This window comes from Lepidochelys kempii, chromosome 5 (genome assembly GCF_965140285.1).
Source record: "Lepidochelys kempii isolate rLepKem1 chromosome 5, rLepKem1.hap1, whole genome shotgun sequence".
NCBI lineage: Eukaryota > Metazoa > Chordata > Testudines > Cheloniidae > Lepidochelys > Lepidochelys kempii.
The window spans coordinates 2,672,501-2,686,399 of NC_136384.1; the positions used below are offsets into that span (position 1 = coordinate 2,672,501).

The window sequence follows — 13,899 nt, forward strand, 5'->3', positions numbered from 1 at the left end:
CCAGGGGGCCCGGCTCCGTGCGCTCGTGGGGCGGGGGCTGTCTCAGTACCTGTGGCCGGAGTTTCTGCAGCAGCACGATGGACTCGTGGGAGAGGAAATCCGGCCACTCGACGTGGCCCTTCTTGTCGGGGTCCAGCGCGGAGAACTGCAGGGCAGCTCGCTCCTCCTGCTCCTCGCTCATCGGCCTGTCCAAGTGGCGCTGGTGGGCCAGGTGCTTGTAGCGCAGGAATCTGTCCTGCATCAGGCAGGTCTCTGCAAGGCCAAGCCCGGCGCCCGTCAGCCCTGCGCTGCACCCAGGGGAGAGCGCTGACCCGCGGGTCCCCGCCCAGCCAAAGGAGCCAGCGCCCGCCAGCCCTGCGCTGCACCCAGGGGAGAGCGCTGACCCGCGGGTCCCCGCCCAGCCAAAGGAGCCGGCGCTGCCGCCAGCCCTGCGCTGCACCCAGGGGAGAGCGCTGACCCGCGGGTCCCGCCCAGCCAAAGGAGCCGGCGCTGCCGCCAGCCCTGCGCTGCACCCAGGGGAGAGCGCTGACCCGCGGGTCCAGCCCAGCCAAAGGAGCCGGCGCCCGCCAGCCCTGCGCTGCACCCAGGGGAGAGCGCTGACCCGCGGGTCCCCGCCCAGCCAAAGGAGCCGGCGCTGCCGCCAGCCCTGCGCTGCGCCCAGGGGAGAGCGCTGACCCGCGGGTCCCCGCCCAGCCAAAGGAGCCGGCGCTGCCGCCAGCCCTGCGCTGCGCCCAGGGGAGAGCGCTGACCCGCGGGTCCCCGCCCAGCCAAAGGAGCCGGCGCCCGCCAGCCCTGCGCTGCACCCAGGGGAGAGCGCTGACCCGCGGGTCCCCGCCCAGCCAAAGGAGCCGGGCGCCCGCCAGCCCTGCGCTGCGCCCAGGGGAGAGCGCTGACCCGCGGGTCCCCGCCCAGCCAAAGGAGCCAGCGCCCGCCAGCCCTGCGCTGCACCCAGGGGAGAGCGCTGACCCGCGGGTCCAGCCCAGCCAAAGGAGCCGGCGCCCGCCAGCCCTGCGCTGCACCCAGGGGAGAGCGCTGACCCGCGGGTCCCCGCCCAGCCAAAGGAGCCGGCGCTGCCGCCAGCCCTGCGCTGCGCCCAGGGGAGAGCGCTGACCCGCGGGTCCCCGCCCAGCCAAAGGAGCCGGCGCTGCCGCCAGCCCTGCGCTGCGCCCAGGGGAGAGCGCTGACCCGCGGGTCCCCGCCCAGCCAAAGGAGCCGGCGCCCGCCAGCCCTGCGCTGCACCCAGGGGAGAGCGCTGACCCGCGGGTCCCCGCCCAGCCAAAGGAGCCGGGCGCCCGCCAGCCCTGCGCTGCGCCCAGGGGAGAGCGCTGACCCGCGGGTCCCCGCCCAGCCAAAGGAGCCGGCGCTGCCGTCAGCCCTGCGCTGCGCCCAGGGGAGAGCGCTGACCCACGGGTCCCGCCCAGCCAAAGGAGCCGGCGCCCGTCAGCCCTGCGCTGCGCCCAGGGGAGAGCGCTGACCCGCGGGTCCCAGCCCAGCCAAAGGAGCCGGCGCCCGTCAGCCCTGCGCTGCGCCCAGGGGAGAGCGCTGACCCGCGGGTCCCCGCCCAGCCAAAGGAGCCGGCGCTGCCATCAGCCCTGCGCTGCACCCAGGGGAGAGCGCTGACCCGCGGGTCCCCGCCCAGCCAAAGGAGCCAGCGCCCGTCAGCCCTGCGCTGCACCCAGGGGAGAGCGCTGACCCGCGGGTCCAGCCCAGCCAAAGGAGCCGGCGCCCGCCAGCCCTGCGCTGCGCCCAGGGGAGAGCGCTGACCCGCGGGTCCCCGCCCAGCCAAAGGAGCCGGCGCCCGCCAGCCCTGCGCTGCACCCAGGGGAGAGCGCTGACCCGCGGGTCCCCGCCCAGCCAAAGGAGCCGGCGCTGCCGTCAGCCCTGCGCTGCGCCCAGGGGAGAGCGCTGACCCACGGGTCCCGCCCAGCCAAAGGAGCCGGCGCCCGTCAGCCCTGCGCTGCGCCCAGGGGAGAGCGCTGACCCGCGGGTCCCAGCCCAGCCAAAGGAGCCGGCGCCCGTCAGCCCTGCGCTGCGCCCAGGGGAGAGCGCTGACCCGCGGGTCCAGCCCAGCCAAAGGAGCCGGCGCCCGCCAGCCCTGCGCTGCACCCAGGGGAGAGCGCTGACCCGCGGGTCCCCGCCCAGCCAAAGGAGCCGGCGCTGCCGCCAGCCCTGCGCTGCGCCCAGGGGAGAGCGCTGACCCGCGGGTCCCCGCCCAGCCAAAGGAGCCGGCGCTGCCGCCAGCCCTGCGCTGCGCCCAGGGGAGAGCGCTGACCCGCGGGTCCCCGCCCAGCCAAAGGAGCCGGCGCCCGCCAGCCCTGCGCTGCACCCAGGGGAGAGCGCTGACCCGCGGGTCCCCGCCCAGCCAAAGGAGCCGGCGCTGCCGTCAGCCCTGCGCTGCGCCCAGGGGAGAGCGCTGACCCGCGGGTCCCGCCCAGCCAAAGGAGCCGGCGCCCGTCAGCCCTGCGCTGCGCCCAGGGGAGAGCGCTGACCCGCGGGTCCCAGCCCAGCCAAAGGAGCCGGCGCCCGTCAGCCCTGCGCTGCGCCCAGGGGAGAGCGCTGACCCGCGGGTCCCCGCCCAGCCAAAGGAGCCGGCGCTGCCATCAGCCCTGCGCTGCACCCAGGGGAGAGCGCTGACCCGCGGGTCCCCGCCCAGCCAAAGGAGCCAGCGCCCGTCAGCCCTGCGCTGCACCCAGGGGAGAGCGCTGACCCGCGGGTCCAGCCCAGCCAAAGGAGCCGGCGCCCGCCAGCCCTGCGCTGCGCCCAGGGGAGAGCGCTGACCCGCGGGTCCCCGCCCAGCCAAAGGAGCCGGCGCCCGCCAGCCCTGCGCTGCACCCAGGGGAGAGCGCTGACCCGCGGGTCCCCGCCCAGCCAAAGGAGCCGGCGCTGCCGTCAGCCCTGCGCTGCGCCCAGGGGAGAGCGCTGACCCACGGGTCCCGCCCAGCCAAAGGAGCCGGCGCCCGTCAGCCCTGCGCTGCGCCCAGGGGAGAGCGCTGACCCGCGGGTCCCAGCCCAGCCAAAGGAGCCGGCGCCCGTCAGCCCTGCGCTGCGCCCAGGGGAGAGCGCTGACCCGCGGGTCCCCGCCCAGCCAAAGGAGCCGGCGCTGCCATCAGCCCTGCGCTGCACCCAGGGGAGAGCGCTGACCCGCGGGTCCCCGCCCAGCCAAAGGAGCCGGCACCCGCCAGCCCTGCGCTGCGCCCAGGGGAGAGCGCTGACCCGCGGGTCCCCGCCCAGCCAAAGGAGCCGGCGCTGCCGTCAGCCCTGCGCTGCGCCCAGGGGAGAGCGCTGACCCGCGGGTCCAGCCCAGCCAAAGGAGCCGGCGCCCGCCAGCCCTGCGCTGCGCCCAGGGGAGAGCGCTGACCCGCGGGTCCCCGCCCAGCCAAAGGAGCCGGCGCCCGCCAGCCCTGCGCTGCGCCCAGGGGAGAGCGCTGACCCGCGGGTCCAGCCCAGCCAAAGGAGCCGGCGCTGCCGTCAGCCCTGCGCTGCGCCCAGGGGAGAGCGCTGACCCGCGGGTCCCCGCCCAGCCAAAGGAGCCAGCGCCCGTCAGCCCTGCGCTGCACCCAGGGGAGAGCGCTGACCCGCGGGTCCAGCCCAGCCAAAGGAGCCAGCGCCCGTCAGCCCTGCGCTGCACCCAGGGGAGAGCGCTGACCCGCGGGTCCCCGCCCAGCCAAAGGAGCCGGCGCTGCCGTCAGCCCTGCGCTGCGCCCAGGGGAGAGCGCTGACCCGCGGGTCCCCGCCCAGCCAAAGGAGCCAGCGCCCGTCAGCCCTGCGCTGCGCCCAGGGGAGAGCGCTGACCCGCGGGTCCAGCCCAGCCAAAGGAGCCAGCGCCCGTCAGCCCTGCGCTGCGCCCAGGGGAGAGCGCTGACCCGCGGGTCCAGCCCAGCCAAAGGAGCCGGCGCTGCCGTCAGCCCTGCGCTGCGCCCAGGGGAGAGCGCTGACCCGCGGGTCCCCGCCCAGCCAAAGGAGCCAGCGCCCGTCAGCCCTGCGCTGCGCCCAGGGGAGAGCGCTGACCCGCGGGTCCAGCCCAGCCAAAGGAGCCAGCGCCCGCCAGCCCTGCGCTGCGCCCAGGGGAGAGCGCTGACCCGCGGGTCCAGCCCAGCCAAAGGAGCCAGCGCCCGTCAGCCCTGCGCTGCGCCCAGGGGAGAGCGCTGACCCGCGGGTCCCCGCCCAGCCAAAGGAGCCGGCGCCCGTCAGCCCTGCGCTGCACCCAGGGGAGAGCGCTGACCCGCGGGTCCCCGCCCAGCCAAAGGAGCCGGCGCCCGCCAGCCCTGCGCTGCGCCCAGGGGAGAGCGCTGACCCGCGGGTCCAGCCCAGCCAAAGGAGCCGGCACTGCCGCCAGCCCTGCGCTGCACCCAGGGGAGAGCGCTGACCCGCGGGTCCCCGCCCAGCCAAAGGAGCCGGCGCCCGTCAGCCCTGCGCTGCGCCCAGGGGAGAGCGCTGACCCGCGGGTCCCCGCCCAGCCAAAGGAGCCGGCGCTGCCGCCAGCCCTGCGCTGCGCCCAGGGGAGAGCGCTGACCCGCGGGTCCAGCCCAGCCAAAGGAGCCGGCACTGCCGCCAGCCCTGCGCTGCGCCCAGGGGAGAGCGCTGACCCGCGGGTCCCCGCCCAGCCAAAGGAGCCGGCGCCCGTCAGCCCTGCGCTGCACCCAGGGGAGAGCGCTGACCCGCGGGTCCCCGCCCAGCCAAAGGAGCCGGCGCTGCCGTCAGCCCTGCGCTGCGCCCAGGGGAGAGCGCTGACCCGCGGGTCCAGCCCAGCCAAAGGAGCCGGCGCTGCCGCCAGCCCTGCGCTGCACCCAGGGGAGAGCGCTGACCCGCGGGTCCAGCCCAGCCAAAGGAGCCAGCGCCCGTCAGCCCTGCGCTGCGCCCAGGGGAGAGCGCTGACCCGCGGGTCCCCGCCCAGCCAAAGGAGCCGGCGCTGCCATCAGCCCTGCGCTGCACCCAGGGGAGAGCGCTGACCCGCGGGTCCCCGCCCAGCCAAAGGAGCCGGCACCCGCCAGCCCTGCGCTGCGCCCAGGGGAGAGCGCTGACCCGCGGGTCCCCGCCCAGCCAAAGGAGCCGGCGCTGCCGTCAGCCCTGCGCTGCGCCCAGGGGAGAGCGCTGACCCGCGGGTCCAGCCCAGCCAAAGGAGCCGGCGCCCGCCAGCCCTGCGCTGCGCCCAGGGGAGAGCGCTGACCCGCGGGTCCCCGCCCAGCCAAAGGAGCCGGCGCCCGCCAGCCCTGCGCTGCGCCCAGGGGAGAGCGCTGACCCGCGGGTCCAGCCCAGCCAAAGGAGCCGGCGCTGCCGTCAGCCCTGCGCTGCGCCCAGGGGAGAGCGCTGACCCGCGGGTCCCCGCCCAGCCAAAGGAGCCAGCGCCCGTCAGCCCTGCGCTGCACCCAGGGGAGAGCGCTGACCCGCGGGTCCAGCCCAGCCAAAGGAGCCAGCGCCCGTCAGCCCTGCGCTGCACCCAGGGGAGAGCGCTGACCCGCGGGTCCCCGCCCAGCCAAAGGAGCCGGCGCTGCCGTCAGCCCTGCGCTGCGCCCAGGGGAGAGCGCTGACCCGCGGGTCCCCGCCCAGCCAAAGGAGCCAGCGCCCGTCAGCCCTGCGCTGCGCCCAGGGGAGAGCGCTGACCCGCGGGTCCAGCCCAGCCAAAGGAGCCAGCGCCCGTCAGCCCTGCGCTGCGCCCAGGGGAGAGCGCTGACCCGCGGGTCCAGCCCAGCCAAAGGAGCCGGCGCTGCCGTCAGCCCTGCGCTGCGCCCAGGGGAGAGCGCTGACCCGCGGGTCCCCGCCCAGCCAAAGGAGCCAGCGCCCGTCAGCCCTGCGCTGCGCCCAGGGGAGAGCGCTGACCCGCGGGTCCAGCCCAGCCAAAGGAGCCAGCGCCCGCCAGCCCTGCGCTGCGCCCAGGGGAGAGCGCTGACCCGCGGGTCCAGCCCAGCCAAAGGAGCCAGCGCCCGTCAGCCCTGCGCTGCGCCCAGGGGAGAGCGCTGACCCGCGGGTCCCCGCCCAGCCAAAGGAGCCGGCGCCCGTCAGCCCTGCGCTGCACCCAGGGGAGAGCGCTGACCCGCGGGTCCCCGCCCAGCCAAAGGAGCCGGCGCCCGCCAGCCCTGCGCTGCGCCCAGGGGAGAGCGCTGACCCGCGGGTCCAGCCCAGCCAAAGGAGCCGGCACTGCCGCCAGCCCTGCGCTGCACCCAGGGGAGAGCGCTGACCCGCGGGTCCCCGCCCAGCCAAAGGAGCCGGCGCCCGTCAGCCCTGCGCTGCGCCCAGGGGAGAGCGCTGACCCGCGGGTCCCCGCCCAGCCAAAGGAGCCGGCGCTGCCGCCAGCCCTGCGCTGCGCCCAGGGGAGAGCGCTGACCCGCGGGTCCAGCCCAGCCAAAGGAGCCGGCACTGCCGCCAGCCCTGCGCTGCGCCCAGGGGAGAGCGCTGACCCGCGGGTCCCCGCCCAGCCAAAGGAGCCGGCGCCCGTCAGCCCTGCGCTGCACCCAGGGGAGAGCGCTGACCCGCGGGTCCCCGCCCAGCCAAAGGAGCCGGCGCTGCCGTCAGCCCTGCGCTGCGCCCAGGGGAGAGCGCTGACCCGCGGGTCCCCGCCCAGCCAAAGGAGCCAGCGCCCGCCAGCCCTGCGCTGCGCCCAGGGGAGAGCGCTGACCCGCGGGTCCCCGCCCAGCCAAAGGAGCCGGGCGCCCGTCAGCCCTGCGCTGCGCCCAGGGGAGAGCGCTGACCCGCGGGTCCCCGCCCAGCCAAAGGAGCCGGCGCCCGCCAGCCCTGCGCTGCGCCCAGGGGAGAGCGCTGACCCGCGGGTCCCCGCCCAGCCAAAGGAGCCGGCGCTGCCGCCAGCCCTGCGCTGCGCCCAGGGGAGAGCGCTGACCCGCGGGTCCCCGCCCAGCCAAAGGAGCCGGCGCTGCCGCCAGCCCTGCGCTGCGCCCAGGGGAGAGCGCTGACCCGCGGGTCCCCGCCCAGCCAAAGGAGCCGGCGCCCGTCAGCCCTGCGCTGCGCCCAGGGGAGAGCGCTGACCCGCGGGTCCAGCCCAGCCAAAGGAGCCGGCACTGCCGCCAGCCCTGCGCTGCGCCCAGGGGAGAGCGCTGACCCGCGGGTCCCCGCCCAGCCAAAGGAGCCGGCGCTGCCGCCAGCCCTGCGCTGCACCCAGGGGAGAGCGCTGACCCGCGGGTCCCCGCCCAGCCAAAGGAGCCGGCGCCCGTCAGCCCTGCGCTGCGCCCAGGGGAGAGCGCTGACCCGCGGGTCCCCGCCCAGCCAAAGGAGCCGGCGCTGCCGGCGCAATCACGCCGGTCCGCTCCCCAGCCGGGACCTGCAGCCAGGCCTCCCGGGGTCCCTTGCCACCCCACCCCCATGACGTCACAGGCACACTCTGCATCGGGCGCCTCTGATGTCCTCGATTTGGCCAGGGAAACATGGAACCTGAGCGTAGGTCTTGGCAGGTGAATAAACAAGGAGCAAATCTGGGCCCAAAATCTTGCTCACCTGCTGACCCAGGGCTTTCAGAACTGGGGGTGCGCTGCTGGAGTTCGGGGTGCCTGTGTGAGGCTCTAGGTATCCCACACGTGTACAGAATGGGCCTAACTCTGGGCCTGCAAACCCTGGTCTCTCTGCTTGAGTTAAAGGAGAAACTCCACCAGCTGTCAGCCGTAGTAGAGCTTTTATCTTCTGTAGCCCCTAGCGGGAGCAATATACACACCCAGGGGCCAGTACATTGCAGCGTGAGGCGGGGCGAAGGGCAGCGCTCACCGGGGATGATCTTGCATTGCTGGAAGGTCTCCATCAGGCTGTACATCTCCTCTTCCGTCAGCAGGAGGTTGAGGTTATCCTGCCGCAGGGAGAGAGTTCAGAGAGAAACACCCAGGGGTTCGTTAGCACCTGGAGAACAGCCCCGGAGCTCCATCCCAGCTGCCTGGCGGGATCCGTAATCCCGCCAGGGACTTTGCCAGCCCCATCCCAGCAGCATCTGGCGCCTCCCGAGCGTGTAGCCATGGAAATACGGAGAGCCACCCGTCTGTCTCTTTCTCCCTTCCCGGTGTGCAGTGGAACTAGCTCAGTTCGCTTGCAGGCCGCATGTTACGGGAGGGAAGCTGTGCTCTGTGCGTGTGGACGGGGGCGGGGTGCTGTGCACACACGTGTGCGTGTGGAGGGGTGTGCGTGCAGTGCGGTGTCGCACAGCGGGGTCAAGAAGGATTTGGCAGGGGAAAGCCGAAGTGACAAAGCAGGTTTTGCATTTTGTTCTGAACATGGCGAGGTCTGTTGACAGGTTACAGGCGCGAGCGCGGGGCTGCGGCATGCTGGGGTGTTATTGTAGGGCTGCTGGGGAATGGTGGGGGGTGGGGCGCTGGGGTGTTATTGTAGGGCTGCTGGGGAATGGGGGGGGGGCGCTGGGGTGTTATTGTAGGGCTGCTGGGGAATGCTGGGGGGTGGGGCGCTGGGGTGTTATTGTAGGGCTGCTGGGGAATGCTGGGGGGTGGGGGCGCTGGGGTGTTATTGTAGGGCTGCTGGGGAATGGTGGGGGGGTGGGGGCGCTGGGGTGTTATTGTAGGGCTGCTGGGGAATGGTGGGGGGTGGGGCGCTGGGGTGTTATTGTAGGGCTGCTGGGGAATGGTGGGGGGTGGGGGCGCTGGGGTGTTATTGTAGGGCTGCTGGGGAATGGGGGGGGGGCGCTGGGGTGTTATTGTAGGGCTGCTGGGGAATGCTGGGGGGTGGGGGCGCTGGGGTGTTATTGTAGGGCTGCTGGGGAATGGTGGGGGGTGGGGGCGCTGGGGTGTTATTGTAGGGCTGCTGGGGAATGGTGGGGGGGTGGGGGCGCTGGGGTGTTATTGTAGGGCTGCTGGGGAATGGTGGGGGGGTGGGGGCGCTGGGGTGTTATTGTAGGGCTGCTGGGGAATGGTGGGGGGTGGGGGCGCTGGGGTGTTATTGTAGGGCTGCTGGGGAATGCTGGGGGGTGGGGCGCTGGGGTGTTATTGTAGGGCTGCTGGGGAATGGTGGGGGGGGGGCGCTGGGGTGTTATTGTAGGGCTGCTGGGGAATGGTGGGGGGTGGGGCGCTGGGGTGTTATTGTAGGGCTGCTGGGGAATGGTGGGGGGTGGGGGCGCTGGGGTGTTATTGTAGGGCTGCTGGGGAATGGTGGGGGGGTGGGGGCGCTGGGGTGTTATTGTAGGGCTGCTGGGGAATGGTGGGGGGTGGGGCGCTGGGGTGTTATTGTAGGGCTGCTGGGGAATGGTGGGGGGTGGGGGCGCTGGGGTGTTATTGTAGGGCTGCTGGGGAATGGTGGGGGGTGGGGGCGCTGGGGTGTTATTGTAGGGCTGCTGGGGAATGGTGGGGGGGGGCGCTGGGGTGTTATTGTAGGGCTGCTGGGGAATGGTGGGGGGTGGGGGCGCTGGGGTGTTATTGTAGGGCTGCTGGGGAATGGTGGGGGGGTGGGGGCGCTGGGGTGTTATTGTAGGGCTGCTGGGGAATGGTGGGGGGGTGGGGGCGCTGGGGTGTTATTGTAGGGCTGCTGGGGAATGGTGGGGGGGTGGGGCGCTGGGGTGTTATTGTAGGGCTGCTGGGGAATGGTGGGGGGTGGGGGCGCTGGGGTGTTATTGTAGGGCTGCTGGGGAATGGTGGGGGGTGGGGCGCTGGGGTGTTATTGTAGGGCTGCTGGGGAATGGTGGGGGGTGGGGGCGCTGGGGTGTTATTGTAGGGCTGCTGGGGAATGGTGGGGGGGTGGGGGCGCTGGGGTGTTATTGTAGGGCTGCTGGGGAATGGTGGGGGGGTGGGGGCGCTGGGGTGTTATTGTAGGGCTGCTGGGGAATGGTGGGGGGGTGGGGCGCTGGGGTGTTATTGTAGGGCTGCTGGGGAATGGTGGGGGGTGGGGGCGCTGGGGTGTTATTGTAGGGCTGCTGGGGAATGGTGGGGGGCGTGGGGGCGCTGGGGTGTTATTGTAGGGCTGCTGGGGAATGCTGGGGGGTGGGGGCGCTGGGGTGTTATTGTAGGGCTGCTGGGGAATGGTGGGGGGGTGGGGGCGCTGGGGTGTTATTGTAGGGCTGCTGGGGAATGGTGGGGGGTGGGGCGCTGGGGTGTTATTGTAGGGCTGCTGGGGAATGGTGGGGGGTGGGGGCGCTGGGGTGTTATTGTAGGGCTGCTGGGGAATGGTGGGGGGGGGCGCTGGGGTGTTATTGTAGGGCTGCTGGGGAATGGTGGGGGGGTGGGGGCGCTGGGGTGTTATTGTAGGGCTGCTGGGGAATGGTGGGGGGTGGGGGCGCTGGGGTGTTATTGTAGGGCTGCTGGGGAATGGTGGGGGTGGGGGCGCTGGGGTGTTATTGTAGGGCTGCTGGGGAATGGTGGGGGGTGGGGGCGCTGGGGTGTTATTGTAGGGCTGCTGGGGAATGGTGGGGGGTGGGGCGCTGGGGTGTTATTGTAGGGCTGCTGGGGAATGGTGGGGGGTGGGGCGCTGGGGTGTTATTGTAGGGCTGCTGGGGAATGCTGGGGGGTGGGGCGCTGGGGTGTTATTGTAGGGCTGCTGGGGAATGGTGGGGGGTGGGGGCGCTGGGGTGTTATTGTAGGGCTGCTGGGGAATGCTGGGGGGTGGGGGCGCTGGGGTGTTATTGTAGGGCTGCTGGGGAATGGTGGGGGGTGGGGCGCTGGGGTGTTATTGTAGGGCTGCTGGGGAATGGTGGGGGGGTGGGGGCGCTGGGGTGTTATTGTAGGGCTGCTGGGGAATGGTGGGGGGTGGGGGCGCTGGGGTGTTATTGTAGGGCTGCTGGGGAATGGTGGGGGGTGGGGGCGCTGGGGTGTTATTGTAGGGCTGCTGGGGAATGGTGGGGGGTGGGGGCGCTGGGGTGTTATTGTAGGGCTGCTGGGGAATGGTGGGGGGTGGGGGCGCTGGGGTGTTATTGTAGGGCTGCTGGGGAATGGTGGGGGGTGGGGCGCTGGGGTGTTATTGTAGGGCTGCTGGGGAATGCTGGGGGGTGGGGACGCTGGGGTGTTATTGTAGGGCTGCTGGGGAATGCTGGGGGGTGGGGCGCTGGGGTGTTATTGTAGGGCTGCTGGGGAATGGTGGGGGGTGGGGGCGCTGGGGTGTTATTGTAGGGCTGCTGGGGAATGGTGGGGGGTGGGGGCGCTGGGGTGTTATTGTAGGGCTGCTGGGGAATGGTGGGGGGTGGGGCGCTGGGGTGTTATTGTAGGGCTGCTGGGGAATGGTGGGGGGTGGGGCGCTGGGGTGTTATTGTAGGGCTGCTGGGGAATGGTGGGGGGTGGGGGCGCTGGGGTGTTATTGTAGGGCTGCTGGGGAATGGTGGGGGGTGGGGGCGCTGGGGTGTTATTGTAGGGCTGCTGGGGAATGCTGGGGGGTGGGGCGCTGGGGTGTTATTGTAGGGCTGCTGGGGAATGGTGGGGGGTGGGGCGCTGGGGTGTTATTGTAGGGCTGCTGGGGAATGCTGGGGGGTGGGGGCGCTGGGGTGTTATTGTAGGGCTGCTGGGGAATGGTGGGGGGTGGGGCGCTGGGGTGTTATTGTAGGGCTGCTGGGGAATGGTGGGGGGGTGGGGGCGCTGGGGTGTTATTGTAGGGCTGCTGGGGAATGGTGGGGGGTGGGGGCGCTGGGGTGTTATTGTAGGGCTGCTGGGGAATGGTGGGGGGTGGGGGCGCTGGGGTGTTATTGTAGGGCTGCTGGGGAATGGTGGGGGGTGGGGGCGCTGGGGTGTTATTGTAGGGCTGCTGGGGAATGGTGGGGGGTGGGGGCGCTGGGGTGTTATTGTAGGGCTGCTGGGGAATGGTGGGGGGTGGGGCGCTGGGGTGTTATTGTAGGGCTGCTGGGGAATGCTGGGGGGTGGGGACGCTGGGGTGTTATTGTAGGGCTGCTGGGGAATGCTGGGGGGTGGGGCGCTGGGGTGTTATTGTAGGGCTGCTGGGGAATGGTGGGGGGTGGGGGCGCTGGGGTGTTATTGTAGGGCTGCTGGGGAATGGTGGGGGGTGGGGGCGCTGGGGTGTTATTGTAGGGCTGCTGGGGAATGGTGGGGGGTGGGGCGCTGGGGTGTTATTGTAGGGCTGCTGGGGAATGGTGGGGGGTGGGGCGCTGGGGTGTTATTGTAGGGCTGCTGGGGAATGGTGGGGGGTGGGGGCGCTGGGGTGTTATTGTAGGGCTGCTGGGGAATGGTGGGGGGTGGGGGCGCTGGGGTGTTATTGTAGGGCTGCTGGGGAATGCTGGGGGGTGGGGCGCTGGGGTGTTATTGTAGGGCTGCTGGGGAATGCTGGGGGGTGGGGGCGCTGGGGTGTTATTGTAGGGCTGCTGGGGAATGCTGGGGGGTGGGGCGCTGGGGTGTTATTGTAGGGCTGCTGGGGAATGCTGGGGGGTGGGGGCGCTGGGGTGTTATTGTAGGGCTGCTGGGGAATGCTGGGGGGTGGGGCGCTGGGGTGTTATTGTAGGGCTGTCGGGAGTGACACCGTCTGTCTGGGCTCGGCGGGGGGGTGAAGGGGCTGGGGGGGACGCAGGGTTTCGGTTATGGGAAGCGGAGCCTCTGCCGTGCGGGTCTGGGCCCAGCCAGGTGCCTCCGTCAGCCTCTGGCTCCTGCCCTGTGCCCCATGGGGCAGCGGGGCCCTGGCCCAGGCACGGCCCTGGGCCTCGGGGCAGGTCAGGGCGCAGCTCACCCCATGGGGCAGGGGTCGGGGACTTGCCTGCGGCTGCCCGGGCAGAGCCTGCTGTGGGCGTCCCCAGCTCGGAGCTGTCTGCCCACCCTGCGTGCGCTCCCCAGGGCGCCGTGGGGCCCGGGGCTGGCCCTAGGGCAGCGCCCCCCCGCCACACTCACGCAGTAGTAGCAGCTCCAGCCCGTCTCGGTGTGCGCCGTCTCCGTCACCTCCACGGCGCTGCTGTTGTGCAGGAAGCCCATGCGACGCAGACAGCCGTCGTGGTAGACCCGGGTGCACACCCTGCAGGGGAAGAGGCTCTCCGCCGTCCACACCTCGCAGATCTCGCACATCTCGTCGCTGCTCACCTGGGCGTGGCAGGCGGGGGGGCGGGGTGAGCAGGCGGGGACCCGGCACACGGACCGCCTCGGCGCCCCGCTCCCCCATTCCCTCCGCCTGCCCGGGGCAGCAACGCAGGGCGCAAGGCCCCGAGGCCAGGATCTGTAACCGGCGAGGGGGCTGTGTGCGGGGAGAAGGGGGCTCAGCTCCTTTGGGGATGGGGGCCACACGAGAGAGAGGGCAGTGGACAGATGCATTGATGGGTACATATGGGGAAGGATGGAGGAGGGGTGTGTGTCGGGGGGGAGAAAGACAGAGGGCTGTGGGGGGTAGAGGGGGTGGATAGAGAGGTGTGTATGGCAGTGGATGGATGGATAGATGGTTGGATGGAGCGGTGTGCAAGGGGAGGGATGGAGGGACGGAGGGGTGTGTATAGGCAGGGATGGGGGATAGAGGGTGTGTGTAAGGGGAGGGATGGAGGGGTGTGTAGAGGGATGGATGTGTAGGGGGATGGGGAGGGATGGAGGGATAGAGGGGGTGTGTAAGGGGAGGGATGGAGAGGTGTGTATGGGGAGGGACGGATGGAGGGGTATGGATGGGGAGAGATGGAGGGATGGGTGTGTAGGAGTATGGAGGGGTGCGTATGGGGAGAGATGGAGGGAGGGAGGGAGGGATGGGTGGAGGGAGGGAGGGATGGGTATGGAGGATGTGTGTGTGTGTGTAAGGGGAGGGAGGGATGGAGGGGTGTGTATGGGGAGGGAGGGAGGGAGGGAGGGAGGGGTGTGTAAGAGGATGGATGGATGGATGGATGGAGGGGTGTGTAAGGGGAGGGATGGGGATGGATGGAGGGAGGGAGGGATGGATGGAGGGGTGTGTATGGGGATGGATGGGGAGGGAGGGAGGGGTGTGTAAGGGGAGGGATGGGGATGGATGGATGGAGAGAGGGAGGGAGGGATGGATGGAGGGGTGTGGATGGGGAGGGAGGGAGGGAGG

General features: G+C 71.9%; 1 protein-coding gene across 6 annotated transcripts in view; it reads right to left on the minus strand.

Moving 5' to 3' along the window:
* PHF24 (PHD finger protein 24) overlaps positions 1-13,899 on the minus strand; it is a 47,721-nt gene that overhangs the window by 14,953 nt on the left and 18,869 nt on the right. For all 6 annotated transcript variants that reach the window (XR_013635757.1, XM_073343336.2, XM_073343338.2 and 3 more), the window contains 3 exons: positions 12,750-12,935; positions 7,708-7,786; positions 50-252 (listed from right to left, as the gene is read on the minus strand). Coding sequence is in view for 5 of the 6 variants with exons in the window: in XM_073343336.2 (XP_073199437.1) it covers positions 50-252; positions 7,708-7,786; positions 12,750-12,935 (468 nt within the window). In the remaining variant the exon portion in view is untranslated. The remainder of the gene's footprint in view (positions 1-49; positions 253-7,707; positions 7,787-12,749; positions 12,936-13,899) is intronic.